The sequence below is a fragment of the Mus caroli genome, chromosome 18, assembly GCF_900094665.2.
Source record: "Mus caroli chromosome 18, CAROLI_EIJ_v1.1, whole genome shotgun sequence".
Lineage (NCBI taxonomy): Eukaryota > Metazoa > Chordata > Mammalia > Rodentia > Muridae > Mus > Mus caroli.
Window position 1 is genome coordinate 71,866,523 of NC_034587.1, and position 15,237 is coordinate 71,881,759.

The 15,237-nt window shown below is 50.5% G+C and overlaps 1 protein-coding gene across 8 annotated transcripts in view; it reads right to left on the reverse strand.

Annotated features, from left to right (window-relative positions):
- Nucleotides 1-15,237, reverse strand: part of Ctif (cap binding complex dependent translation initiation factor) — a 267,920-nt gene that overhangs the window by 1,185 nt on the left and 251,498 nt on the right. For all 8 annotated transcript variants that reach the window (XM_029472081.1, XM_029472083.1, XM_029472082.1 and 5 more), the window contains one exon: nucleotides 1,239-1,292. In XM_029472081.1, coding sequence (XP_029327941.1) covers nucleotides 1,239-1,292 — 54 coding nt within the window. The remainder of the gene's footprint in view (nucleotides 1-1,238; nucleotides 1,293-15,237) is intronic.

Here is a 15,237-nt window from a genome sequence, read left to right on the forward strand (position 1 = left end):
TTTTTTTGTTTTTTTGAGACAGGGTTTCTCTGTGTAGCCCTGGCTGTCCTGGAACTCACTCTGTAGACCAGGCCGGCCTTGAACTCAGAAATCCACCTACCTCTGCCTCCCAAGTGCTGGGATTAAAGGCATGCGCCACCACACCTGGCTAGAGATTGAAGGCAATCTTTAGAGGAAAAAATGCTGGCCAGGAGAAACTCTAATCTTTCTGGGCTTCTGGCTAACAACCCCTGCAGGACCCTATATAACTGAATGCTTCTTGCCACTGCACCCTGGCTTGTCCTACCTGCTTTTCTAGACTCCACCTTTCCCATAATGCCCCTCTCAGACATCCGTGAGCCACTCTGACCTCCCTCTCCTGATTTCCAGGGATATATGCACATTTCCCTTATACATTCCTCAGCCCCTGAGCTTGTGCCAGCCTTGAAGCTATCTGAAGGACCAGACCCTGACTTGTCTTTCCCTCTAAGCTCTGCAAGTGCCATGCAGCAGCCCAGCTGAACCCCAGCAAACAAACCTGATGGCATCTCATCCAACCAAGACTCCTGCGCAGGTTCTTGGGACTAAGAGCTCCTGGGATGTGGCCTTTGCCACCTGAGCGTACAGTAAGCTCACTTGCATAGATAGGCTGGGTCCCCATGCCAGAAGGGCTTCTCTCTGTGTGCTATCCTGAGTGATTCTGGTCTATTTGTAGAGGGCAAGGATCTGTCCCAAGAACCCAGCCAGCCTTGGAAGGAAGATTCCAGAAGAAGCCTCAGTGTTCAGTGGCTACACCTTGAGATCAGGAGTAGTGCCTCCCGAGGGCCAATGTAGGAGACTCACTCAGCCAAGTATTTGGCGCCTTCTCCCAATTGCATATCATGGAAATGAAGGGAGCTCTTTAGGGCAGCAGGTCACTTGTAAGCTCTTGAGTCATTTGTATGGCACACCTGATCTAAACAGCAGGAGGCCTTCAGACTGAGAAGTGGACAGTGCCAGCCTATAATGATTCCCCTAGAGAACAATCCTCTACATGCCTGGCTCACCATCTCGCCCTATGGAGGCCCCGCACACACACAATGCTTTAGATAGGTCTCTCCCTAGCAATGTGTCATGGATGCTCCTACCCATGCTCCACTGACATCTCTCCACTGACAGCTCCCAGGACCAGTGGCTGCCCCAACGACTTTGGTTTCCCTCAACTGTAAGGCCTGAGGGCACTGAGTCTGGACATCAGGCCATCTGAGCCCACCGCTCACCTCCATAGAACAGCAGAGGACTGCGTCTTCCTTCACATCCTGTGACTGCAAGAGCTGTGGAAGAGAGGGCAGAGAAGAAAACAGTCAGGCTGTACACTCAACGGCTGCTAGACCCTTCAGAAGGACCGCTGTTCTGCTCATTCGTGTCCCAGCTTTGATGCTATTGGTGACCAACATCTTCACTGGGTCAGGGGTCAAGATCTGCCTGTGGGAAAGAGCTGACCCATCACACATGGTTCTCCACAGGTGCAACACTGTAAGCCCAAAGCCAGCTATGACTCCTCTGTTCTAATGAGTGCCTATTAACTAAGGCATGACCAGGCTGCCTTGCCCACATCCCACCAAGGTTTCCTCCACCTATCTACCCTGTCTTCCCAATCTCTCTCTTTAGAAATTGAGACATAACTCATCTAATGTGAGATTCACTTTTTTTTTCTTTGTCTGAGACAGAGGTCTCATGTAGCCCAAGCTGGCCTTGAATTTGCTATGTAACTGAAGATGACCTTGAATTCCTGGTGCCCCTGTCTCTACTGTCTAAGTTTTAGGATTAGAAGTGTGTACCACCAATGTTTTGCTTGATTTTTTACCCCCCATTTGAGACATAGTTTCATACAAGGTGCAGCCTGGTCTCAAACTAGCCATCCTCTTATCCAGCCTTCCCAGTGCTGAGATTATAATGCTACATTTGGCTCGCAGTCAGCATTTTCGGTATATAACTGCATGTCTCACACATATCACAGTTCTAGTTCTGACCTTTGTATTTCTGTCCCTGGAGATTCTAGGCCACCCCATAACCACAGATCTCACCCTATGGAGGCCCCCCCCACGACTCTTCAGCTAGGTCTCCCCCCAGCAATGTGTCACTGATGCGCCTACTCATGGTCCACTGACATCTCTCTAGGGCCCCTGACATCTCTCCCTTCTTGTGTGCTTGTTGTCCTCTCCCTCCATCACAAATGAAGTTTTATAAGACCAGGGCCTGATTTGTCCACCTTTGTCCTCAGCCCCTGGCTTAATAATAATAATAAAAAAATTTTGCTAGAAAGAGAATTTGGGAGGCAGGAAGGTAGCCTGTCAAGCTGGCAGTGTCTACAGGAGGTAAGTGAAGGGCCAAGCTGAGGGGCCACTGCCTTCAGAGCAGAGCGATATATACATATCTATTGCCTTGGAAGGTAACAGAGGAGGGTGTAAGTGGCACCATCTCACATACCTCTCTCGACAGAAAGGACACGGCACAGAATTCAACGGATGTTTCTGCAAACACATAGCTTGCGCCGGTGCCGTCTAGGGCAGAGATTCTCAACCCTCTTGGCAAACGACAGAGATCGCATCAGATATCTCACCTATCAGATATCAGATATCTCGAATATCAGATCCTTACATCACAATTCACAAAAGTAGCAAAAATGACAGTTACGAAGTAGCGATGAAAATAATTTTATGGTTGGGGGCTCACCACAGCATGAGGAACTGTGTTAAAGGGCCACAGCATTAGGAAGGTTGAGACCCATTGCTCTAGGACAACATTGTGATAATTACCAGCTTCAAAGCCTCTGACCCAGTCAGTGTTACTTGCAGGACTTTCTCCTTCTTTTTCTTTTTTTCTTTTTTGGTTTATTCGAGACAGGGTTTCTCTGTGTAGCTCTGGCTGTCCTAGAACTCACTCTATAGACCAGGCTGGCCTCGAACTCAGAAATCCGCCTGCCTCTGCCTCCCAAGGGCTGGGATTAAAGGCGTGCGCCACCACTGCTCGGCAAGAACTTTCTTCTGAGCATGTACCTGCACACTTTACACAACATACCCATTATCAACTTCATTCTATTAGAGTGAAAGAAAGATAGTAGCGTGGACACCTCCTGCTATGTCTGCACAGCAGACTGTGTAGCACACAGCTGTGTCTTCCCTCCAGTGGTGTCTGGTTCTGGCTTCCTCTTGACTCTTACTTATCCCAGGGTTGTCAATTCCTGAGAAGAGCTCAGGATACTTCCCCTGGGGGTGTCCTGGGGGTGTCCCCGGGGTGCTCTAAGAGCCACACCCAGGTCTCTCATCTGGGTGACTCGGGAAACCAGGTTGAAGATTAGGAAACACATTCTGGGAAGTGTTGGGGGGGGGGGCATCTCACCCTGAAGCAGGCCATCATGCCATCTAGCCCACTCTGGTGGCGGATCCCAAAGCCGGGCAGGGTGACCCTGCTGGGGGAAGCTGGAGGGAAAGGTATGTCTGCTTCCACTTACTCCACAGGGCAGATGGAGGCTAGGCTCCAATAAGGTGAGCTCTGCACAGCTCTGGAACTCCTGCTGTGTCTTTCCCTCGGGTCCCCCCAACCCCTCCCCCACAGCCCTTCTTGGGGGTGGGGGACAGTTTGCAGGAGAGAATCCTTACATCAAAAATGGCTGGCTGGGAATGGTGGCGCACACCTGTAATATCAGGACTTCCTGTGGCAGGGGGATGTTGTATTTAAGGCCAGTTTGGGCTCCATAGTGAGAGTCTACCTCAAAACAAACAGAACCCACAAGGCATGTTGTAGACATTCCAATAAATAAATAAAATGCTACAGAAATTACAAGGCAGGCAGAAGATGGGGTGTCTGGGGCAGGGAGTGGGAGAGTTATGGCAGCTTTCCCATAGCACATGCTGGCCTGTGCTGGTCATGTTGGTCCAGAGATCAGCCTTTGGGCCTGTAGTATCTCCCCACAAGGGTCTACCTGGTTTCTGACAAATGAAGCAATATTATGGGAAGCTCCTCAAAGACCTAGGACCTGAGAAGCAATGGCTGCTGTGGCATGTGCTTTACCACTTCTGGTAATGACGCAGGGAAAGCATCAAGCAGCTCTGAGGCCTATGGCAGAGTGCCTTGACACCCCAAGCCAACAACTCCTCCCTACTTAAGCCATCCAATGCCTGCTTATCTTCCTTTGGCCTTCTCTGACAGGATGAGGCTCCTCTGTCTGTCCATCTTCCTTCCTTTATTCCTCTGCTCTTTCCCCACGCCCCTGTACTATCCCAGGCTCCCCATAGGCGAGTACTACCATGCCTGCCCTGCAGGGCCTGAATCCCTCACTTGGGACAGGGAAGACAGCTCAGGACTCCCAAGTAGAGCTGGGGGAAGGTTCCCTCCTCCAACCTTATCTCAAACTTGGCTGTTGGGAAAGTCTGGGCTAAGCCAAAAATCACATCGTGCGATAGGCCCTGTTGCGCAGGCCTGCTAGGCTTTCTCAAGGAAGCTCCTGAGGGCTGTGCCTTTCATTCTCCTGTCTTCAATGGTGCTGCGTAGGGAGAGGACAGGAAGGAAAGGCTGGGGAGATGGCTCAGTTGGTAAAGTGCTTGTCTGGCAAGCAGGGGGACCCGAGTTGGATCTCCAGGAATTGTGTAAAAATCTCAAGTGTCAGGGGGCACACTTGTAATCTCAGCCTTGGGGAGGCAGAGGCAGGGGGATCACTGGGGTTCAAGGGCCTACTGGTCTAGCCTAATTACTGAGCCCAGGGTTCACTTGAAGAACTTGCCTCAAACAACAAGGAAGAAGATGCCTGGCATTGGACTCTGATCTGCTCACCCTACACATACAGACTCAGCCCTCTCTGTGGAACATGGACCCCTAGAACCCTTTAGCACTGACTGTAGAATAGTTCCTTCGACCTCCTCCTCTGACTGCTGTGTACCTTGTCCGCTCTGTGGACAGTCGGGAAGTCTCCCACCTCTGCTTCATGAGCTAGCACGAGGCTCATCTGCCTCCTTCATTGAGGGATCCCTCCCTGGAACCCCTTTGTGTGTATCCTCCCAGGTTACCGAGACCCATCCGTGGCTCCCTAGTATCTGCTACTGGACTTTCCCTTTGTGGATTTCCCAGACATCCTTCCAAGTACAGAACCTTTCCATTCTCCCATCTTGACTCAAATTGCCTGTTCTGTGTCCCATTTCTCCGAGTCTAGGTTCCCAAAAGGACAGCTGGGTTAAGAGAACCCTTTTGTATGTCGAGGGGCCAAGCCATTTTCTCATTCATGCGTGCTCTACTTGGGATTTTTCAGGAGAGACAGTTGTTTGAACTCAAAGATTGGTCTCCAAAAGGGAGTGGCCACTTGAACAGACATAACACTCGCATACTTCTTCAGGGCCATATGATTGGCAGTAATCAAAGGCAGAGCAACCCAGATGCCCCTCATTGGAGGCAAAGGATAAATGAATGACCCATCTACTGGGGCTGACTAATATTCAGGAGTCATGATGTGTCTTTACTTCAGTGACCCTTCATGCACTGCTGAGAGGAGCCAGGCACAAAAGAACAAACACAGCCTGAGTCTACTTACATGAGGTTCTGAGGACAGACACATTCATAGAGACAGAAAGCAGATGGTAGCTGATGGGAACTGCGGGGTGGGGTGGGAGTTAGTCGGTGGAGACAGGTTTTTCAATTGGGGAAATATAGAAAGTCTCTGTAGCGGTAGGGTTGATCATAAAGCAACATGAATGGCCTTAATACTGTAAAAGTATATTTAAAATGGTAAAGTATTATAGTACGTATATTTTACTACAACAAAAATAACTGGCTATATATAAGTAAGTAAGTAAGTAAATAAATAAATAAATAAATAAATAAATAAATAAAAGAGTGACCAGAGCAAAAACCTCTGGAAGACTAGACTGTCCTTCTGAGTCTCTTCTCTTAAGAAGGGCTGCACCAAGCATGGCCTACGTTCGGGTGAAGGTCTGGGTGGGGAAGAGGCCACCCCTCATCCAAGTCTTTGGCATAGAGAGAGATGTGGGCGGGCTGGGGCAGGCAAGCCACCCGCACCCTTGCACTGTGAAATGTGTTTCTTGGACGAGAATCCAAGGCAATTGTGCGAGCCCACACAGTGTTTGTTAGGAAGCGAACGCATTCCTGGGCTATTGTCTCTGCCGGAGCCTTGTTGTGGGCACACCCTTCACATCCTCCCTCAGGGAGAAGAAGCTGAGGTGCTCCAGCCAGGCTGTGGGAGGCCTGACAGCAACTAGAGAAAGAGCATCCCCGAGTCCCCCCTGGGAAGGGCCATGGAGTATGGGCAAGCTGCCCAAGGCGTGCCCAGTATGGAACCAGGCTGGCTTTTGGGATGCCACCCAGCAGGGAGAGAAAGAAGGTGCGGAGGGAAGGAGACAGTGGGGCTGCCTGGATGTGCTGATTGGGATGATCAAGGAGACCACCACAGCTTTGTGTCTCACTGGGGAGGGTGTCAACCTGAGGCCATGCTGGCCACCCTTCCTGACCACCGCGGCTCTCCACAGGCACACTCTGCAGTCTTGGAGAACAGACCCAGCTGCCTCACACACTACAGCCAGAGCTCTCTCTGACTCTGTTGTTAGTAGCACAGGTTCTGGGGAGGCTGGAGGAAGCAAGGCAGGTAGAGGATAAAGAAGTCTATAGAATATGACTCTTGATACCTTGTTGGAGACCAGAGCCCATCAGAATGTTTTGATTGGCTGGATTATATATGGAAGGGCCAAGACCTAGAAAGATAAATGTCAAAGCATGGAAGAAGCTGAAGGCCAGAAAGATCAAAAAGGAGATTAAAGAACTGGAGGGGGGTGGACATCTCAGAGATGGGCGCAGACACTGACAGTGGAAAGAAAGAAGAGAGAGTGAGAGATAGGGCACAGCTCTAGCACGTGGTCCTAGGATCACAGGTTGTTGGACTGGGGACTCCACAGTCGTCAGAGCCTGTCTATCCTATGCCTCTGCTGGCTCTGGGCCTTCATCACAGCCAAGTCTAAAAGACAACACAGGAACTGATACTCACGGTAATGACCTTGAGTCATCCAGAAGAGGGGTCAATTATGCCTGCTTCTCTCTGTTCAGGGAGGCAGATAATCTATCCAAGAAAAGGCTATCATCAAAAATGTGCAGCAGGCTGACAATCAGGATCTGCCACTGACCAAGAGTCACCCAGGGCATGCCACTTAATGACGCTGCACCTCAGTTTCCTTATCCGGGAATGGGGATAATATCTGCCTCCCTGTTTTGAGAGTCAACTGAGATAATATATAGGCAAGAACGTTTGAAAAGCACAAAGCCCAAGCCGAGCGCATGCAAGGTGTTATTATTATGATTACACTTATATCTTTATAAACATATATCTTCCCTGCAGATCCCAACACACTTTGTACCCTCGTGACACTCTTGTGGAGACAGGCAAAGGCCACAGGCATTATTATCTCTACTTAATAGACAGAGAGACTGAGCCACAGTAGTTAAGTGGCTTGCAGAAGGCAGACAGAGAGTCTGAGCAGAGTTAGACAAAGCTCAGAGTCCTGGGTCAGCATCCTCTGACTTACAGAGCACTGTTCATTTCTCCTGGACTAGCTAATTTTTAGTCTGATCGCTGGAACTCATAATTCTTAATTCTGCTGACTGGTAGCTGTAAAAGCCAGCCTGGGCTTTTACAACACGGCATTGATTTTGCCTGTTCTTTGATTTCGCTGGTGACAACCGTATTCATCTGTGTGCTCTCATCCATCTGCTTATTCATTCATCCACTTACCCATTCGCTCTCCCTTCTATCTACACATTGACCCATCCGCCCATCCATTCATCAATTCATCCATCCATCCACACAAGTATGCATCCACTGATACCCCAATATTTAAGGAATGCCCTATATGGTAAGCACAATGTAGACACAAAATCATGGTAAGACTTCTAACTTAGTAGGGAAGACTAGAGAGACTTATGGCATATGGGGTTAGAGTAGAGGGAGAATAGTGGTGGTAGTGGAGAATATTCCAGGCCTTTGGCAAAAAAGAATGTCTGAAGGCTAAGGCAATGAGAGCAAGCAGAGTTCACCAGTGCACTGGCCAGTATGCCAACAGTGTGCCAAGATACCTGAAGTACACAGGCTAGGGGCAGGGGAACATAGCATAGCAAACAAGGCTAGGGACAAATTCCAACTGGATTTAGATGCTGTGCTGCTCAACACTGGGTTTTGTTTTTGTTTTGTTTTGTTTTGTTTTGTTTTGTTTGTTTTGTTTTGTGTTTAATCTCAAGATTCTGGAGAGCCCCTGAAAGATTTTTTTTTTTTTTTTTGGCAACGTTTCTCTGTGTAGCCCTGACTGTCCTGGAACTCACTCTGTAGACCAGGCTGGCCTCGAACTCAGAAATCTGCCTGCCTTTGCCTCTCAAGTGCTGGGATTAAAGGTGTGTGCCATCACTGCCCAGCTCCCCTGAAAGATTTTAAATGGGAGACTAGCAGGTGATATTTACATTTAAGAAAGATCCTTTCTTTCAAAGAGTGGAGAATAAACTAGAACGAGGAAGCCTGCTTGAAGCTTAATCAGAGGCATAGGTGGCAAAGCCACCAACAGTATGGGAAGGCGGGAGTGAGAGAGTTCGGTGGGAAAGTGGCTACCTGGCTCAGTACCCAGGGCAGTCAAGGCCATCGGTGTGAATCAGGTGACCTGGAGAATACACAGAATGAGAAGAGAAGGTCTGACCTGGGATAAGAGAGGATGAGTCCCAGGGGAGGAAGGGGAGGAGAGTCAGAGATCTAAGTGGAGCTAGAGGAAGTAGCGTCATGGAAGGTAAGGTTTCCAGGAAGTAGAAGGCCAGCAGGTCAAATGCTTGGAGAGGTCAAGTAAGATGAGCAATGACCACAGTGGCTTTAGTGATTAGGAAAGAGTGACCTTTGTCATGATGACATCAGTGCGTGATAGAGTCAGGCAGAGGCTAGAGACCAGGGCCTGGAGAATGTGAAGTAAGCCCAAGGTACACAGAGAAAGAATATACTCCTGCTTGCTTTTACTTGGGGGCCTCTCCAATATCTGTTTCTTCCTCCTTCTCTCTCTCTCCAATTGCCCCTCCCCCGCTCTGGTTTTTCTTCAGACCTTGCCTATGGGAGAGAAGACATCAAAAGAAAAAGGGCAGCATTGGTTTGACAGGAATGTGTGTGGAGGCAGGGGGATCTGTAACCGGTTTAAAAGTTTCAGATTGAACCAGATTGGGCAAAGTTAGGAGCAAGGGGGATTGGGCACACAGATCAGCCTAGGGTAAGAGAAAGGCTCTCTCCCTCTGAGCTGGATGCAGGGGCTGTGAGGTGCTTATGTAGCCGCTCATGCTGTCCACACTGGGGGTAAAGCTATGGGGTTCGGCGTGTTCACATGTTAATTTCTTAGCATTGTCTAAGATAATGTCTGTGCAGCCTGCATCTTGGATACCCCAAAGAGGGGAATTTTCCCTAATGTCACTTGTTTACTAGCCTAACGGGGGAGTCTTGGTAACTTGGCCAGGGTCAGATGTCAAGGAAGTGCATGTTTCAGCCCTAGCATTCGGTCTGAGCCTGTGCCCAAGGGCTGGCTGCTAGCCCTGTAATGGAGGTGAGCAGCTTACCCTAGCCACGGACCAGGCACCCGCTCCGTGGTGAGGGCTGATTTCCTTCTTGCAGAGCTTGCAAACCTCCACTACAAAGTGACCTCACTAAATGTCACATGGGGGTAGTGCTTCACCCACAGCTGGCCCCAGGGACTGGAAATATCATCTGAGGCCCTCAGCAGACACCGAATCCTTCTGTAGACACCAGAGCCAGGGGCCACAGCCCCGGTGAGTGGCTCCTCTGGGGAGCCAAGCTCTGGTCAGTGGCCCGAATAAAAAGGAGTTCTGCTCACAATCAGCAGCTATAGATTCCCAGGACCTTGGGGTCAACTAAGTCTGCAGTCAGAGCCTCCTAGCTTTGCCTGTAGAGCCTATCCTAGTCCTTTCTAGGAGCTGCTTGTCTTTTCGGGTTTGAGTTACCGAAGCATCTACCCATCTTGCTTTAAGGAGAGGAGAGACTGGAGGTAGCCCCCTCACCCACCCACACACACACACACACACACACACACACACCCCTGCCCCCAGAGGAGGCTCCTGAATGCTGGACAGCACCTTTGGGCATCTGATCGGTTACCTGAATTATATTTTCGGTGCTTGTTTTAAGTGAGCTTTGTGTCCATTTTCAAACCCCCCTCCCCATCAGGCCCCCCTCCCCCTGTTAGACACTATAATGATTTCTCATGCTAGGGGAAACAGGGGAGAAACAAAATAACTTCCCCCCAGAGAACGCAACAGTGGGTAAAGCGGGATTTGAACCTAGATCTTATCTGGCTTCAAAGTCAATGTGGTTTAGCTACTGCTACCCAGTGAGCTGTACAGAGTCAGGCCTGGGAAGGGTGAGTGGCTGCTTACCTGGTTTGCTTGGGATACTCTCAGGTTTTACCTGCCATTTGGAAACTATTCGTAACAGCGATTCTTCAAACTGCCCTGCTTTGGAGAGTTTACTTCCCAGGTCCGAGAAGACAAGGCAATCCCACTTCTGCCCTGGGGTCAGCATCTCCACTAATGAGGCAGGCGCAGGCTCCTGCCTCTCTCTGAGGGTGAATATGCAGACAGGGAGGAAGGCCTGGGTTGCCAATGCCATATCACAGGGTGCTTCTCGTCAAAGGGGAGGGAACTTGGGCCTCACCTGAGCCTGCCTGCCAACCCTTCCCCTTGCCCCCTCCCCACACAAGAGAGAGAGAGAGAGAGAGAGAGAGAGAGAGAGAGAGAGATTGCGACGCAGTCACAGCAGCTGACATATCACATACTGCTCTCTGCCGCAACAAATAAAAGACACCAAGGCAGACATTCTCCCAGATGCCTGTGGGGCAGCTGGGCTTGGGGAGCCATGCACAGGGGCCCTTCCTGGCGATCACCCCTCACATTACCCTCTGAAGGAATGGAGTAACTGTGGCCTGTGTCTGACTCAGAACCGAATAGTTCTCTGAGTCAGGGAGGGTTAAGGCTGGCTGGGGGCCAGGCTTGGGGCTCTGGGTGGGTGGCCAGGCTCCTCAGCTAGGGCCAGAGTGGGAACTCCTAGGTCTGTCTCACCATGCTGGGGCCCTGGGAAGAACAAGGAGAAAAACAGGGCAGCATAGGGGGTCGGGCTGCCTTTTGCCACTAGCTGGGCCTCCTCCCTGCCCTGGCCCTTGCTCTCCCCTGCCCCCCCAGTCCCTCCACCCACCCAAGGCCTGGACTTGACCTTGCAGGGAGGGTGTGACAGCCTCTGGGTAAAGGGACCTAGCTGCTGCAAAGGCATTTTCCGCTCTCTAAAGTAAACAATCAAACAGGAAATTAATCGAAAAACCCACTTCAACGGAAGGTTCAGGTTGTGATTTTCACAGCCTCAGAGCCAGGAAATTCAAGGTTATAGTTCCCATAGCAACTCGACTGTAGAAAGAGGGACTGCTGGGTCGGAAGAAGACCTTGAGGAGTCAAGCAGGCCAGTCCTCTGCCTCCCAGGAACATCTTAGGCGGAGGGCGAGTCTGCATGACTTGGGTAGACGGCTGATTGGAAATGGGCCATGGTGCAGGGGGGACACTGCGAGGCTAGGTGTGCTCTTGGTGTGCACGGTGTGAGCTCTCACAGTTCACTCCGGTGACCTTCAAGGGACTTCACACTGTTCTATGCTGGCTGTATTCCCACAGCCTTCAAAATGGGACAGTTCCTCAGAAAGGCATGCCTTGTTCACAGGCTTCATCCCCAAGGGAGCAGGGGCTGTACTGTGCCTATCCTTATTCACAGCCTCATGGCTTTTCTGCTGTCATCTCTTGTGCACCCATCTGGACTAGACACACTTCATTATTGCCCTTGGACCCATTCCCATGGCTGTTGTCTCCGCTAAGAAACATCTTGTTTGATTGAGCAGCCCCCAAGATAGCAAACACCCTCCTTCCTACCCCAGACCCCCTTGCCGGTTCAAATATGCAATATTAAAACATCAGCTCTGTGCACCTTCCCGGCTCTAAGCTACTTACAGAACCAGAGGCAGACCTTCCCCTTCAAGTCGGGGTGGGAGCTGGGCATCTTGGGTGGGGCTTTCTTTTGTGTGTGTGTGTGTGTGTGTGTAGAGGAATCCCTACTTGACAGGAAAGGACAAGAGGGCGTTGACGCTCAACCTCTGGAGGAAACAGTCTGGAATTCTTCGTAACTAGTACGCGGCTGACCTCCTGCTCAAATGGCCCCTCATAGCCCCCTGGCCTTACCATGGGACCCAAAAGAGGGACACTTTCCAAGCTGTAGCTGTAGCTTCCTGGGCACCAGGCCTGTGGCAAGAGGGCACCCAGCCACCGGCCCAGCTGCCAGCCTGGCTCTGGAGCCAGCGCCTGAAGTGAGCACGACCGGGGCAAGTGAGAAGTGGCGCCTGCCCGGGAGACACAATGTCTCCCTGATTTCCTAACAGGCCCAGTGCCGTGCCAGGGCCCAACGGGCAGCTCCCCAGGTCCAGCCTCACTTGCGAAACTGTCCTTTCCTCTTATGGAGCGAGCTTCCTGGGGGTAGCTATGCTGCTGTCTAGAGTTGCAAGAGCGCTAGCCAAGGCACACCTTCTGTGAGCCCCCTCCTCCTTTCCTGCATCTCCCTCCTCCTCCCCTTCGTCACCATGCATAGCTCAGAGGCTACTCCTCAGGAGTAGCCCTTTCACAACACCAGACAAATAGATTTAATCACTAGAGATGGCGGGGAGGTGGCTGTCAATAGAGCGATGACCTGAAGACTTCTGGTATCTTAAACCTGAGGAGCCTCGCCCGTTTGTTACAGAGGAAGTGGCTCCCGGACACCTCGAGGACCTCACTTAGAGATAGGGCCTGGAGATAATCTGGTGGGCCGATCCAGCCACCTTCCCTGGTACCCAGCAGGAAGAAGCCTCTTAGAGATTCGTTGTAGTCAGCTTATGTCAACACTTGCAAGTCTGTTCTTCCAATGGTAGGGGTCATAATCCATCTTAGCCTCTGAGAGGACGGTGCAAAAGTGACCGGCAAGGACCCTGAGGGACAGAAGTTGTCACATGCTGAGCCATTCTTCTGCCATTGAGCGTGTGTGTGTGTGTGTAAGCAAAACCAATACATGCTGTTTAAACTAGTCTCTCCCATGTATCAATATTCTCTGGATGCATTTAAGAATGAATATAAGGGGCTGGAGAGATGGCTCAGCGGTTAAGAGCACTGACTGCTCTTCCAGAGGTCCTGAGTTCAATTCTCAGCACCACATGGTGGCTTACAACCATCTGTAATGGGATCTGATGCCCTCTTTTGGTATGTTTGAAGACAGCTACAGTGTGTGTGTATCTTTAAAAAAAACAAAAACAACAACAAACCAAAACAAAAAACAAACAAAAAAGAATGGACGTAAAATGCCAGGCAGTGGTGGCACACCCTTTTAGTTCTAGCACTCAGGAGACAGAGGCAGGTAAATTTCTGAGTTTGAGGCCAGCCTGGACAACTGAGTAAGTTCCAAGACAGCCAGGGCTACACAGAGGAAACCCTGTCTCAAAAAACCAACAAAACAAAACAAATAGCCCATAAAGCTGGGCATGGTGGGGCATGCTTTTAATTCCAGCACTCAGAGGGTAGAGGCAGGTGGATCTCTGTGAGTTCGAGGCCAGCCTGGTCTACACTTCAATCTCCAGGACAGCCAGGGCTACATAGAGAGAGAGCCTGTCTCAATAAACAAACAAACAAACAAACAAATAAATAAATAAAAGAATTCACAGGAGTCCATAGCTACCTGGATCCTCTGGATCCTAGTCAGGGGTGTGGCCTTTCTGTGACGGAGAAGATAAGGTCGCAGAAACCACACTGCAGAAGCTGGACTGAGGGCTGTCCCTGGAGTGACAAAACCCAGCCGGCTCCTTAATAGGTTAGACGTAAGCAAGGACGAACAGGTCAGGACAGCTGGGTCTGGGACAAGTATGCTCTGTTAACTTTCAGAGAATAATAGGCCTGCGCTAAAGGCATAATTAGCATTGTACTCAAGAGTGTCAGGCACCCAGCAGGAGGGCAGACAGGCCTGGGCTGAGCTAAGGGCCTGGGGCCACTTGGGGACCTCAGAAGGGATTTGGTGAGGACTCTGCCAAGACTCAGAGATAAGAGACTTTAATTGGCACCTGGAAGTGTGTTTGGCTTTGGAGCCTAACCCTTGGCAGAGTAGACATGCAAGAATGGGGCAGTGCTACCACAGCTGGGGGCATCTTTTCAGATGACTAATCCTCCAGCCAATATTCTAGTTCTCCGTGCTGTCCTTCTGTGTTCAACTGACTGTGTCTCGAGAAGATAAAGTGCTGAGTCTGGCATTTCTGTTCCCTGGCCCACTTCCATCAGGGCCTACCTTGTCTTCCCTCCTCTTCCAGACCTCCTTCTGGCCAAGCTCGTCTGCTTGCAAACCTATGGTGCTATCCTTCCTGTCCTCACCAGCCTCCCAATACCCTGCTTCCCCATCGTCACTCCCCGGGCTGAACACACCTTGTTCCACCCCGACACCACTTCTTAGATAACTCAAGACTACCTCACACCCTTCCTTCCCTCCTCCTCATCCCTGGCCCTCTTCTGTCCTCCTCTTCTCCCCCTTCCCGCTGCTCCCTGAAGTCTTCCCAAGAGCTCCCCTAGTGTCCTTAGCAAGAAGCTCACTATTCCTGGTCTGGAGGCAACCATTTGGTTTCTCCCAGCCTGTGGTATCTGTGAAGACTAGATTTCTTCACATTGTTCATGCTAGGTTTGTGCCTAGCGGACCCTCTTGGAAGACTGAAGGACTAGGTCTGAAAGAAGCTTATACTGTCTAGGGCAAAACTACTCCAAAGGGCCCCTCAGTGATCAAGAGGCTTATGGTAGGACAGGTCCTACCTTCAACTCCTCCACAGGCAGGAAAATGTATCCATCCATCCATCCACCCACCCACCCACTTATCCATCTACCTGCCATTCATCCATCCATCCATTAAAGAGGCCCAGAGCTCAGCAGATAGATGTCTGGAATGCAGGGTATAGGATACTAATCCTAACTTTGCCACTTACTTAGGCTGCACAACTTAGTGGCCACCTCCCTACGTCTCAGCATTTTTTTTTTTTTTTTTTTTTTTGGAGACAGGTTTCTCTGTATAGCCCTGGCTGTCCTGGAACCCACTCTGTAGACCAGGCTGGCCTCGAACTCAGAAATCCGCCTGCCTCTGCCTCCCGAGTGCTGGGATTAAAG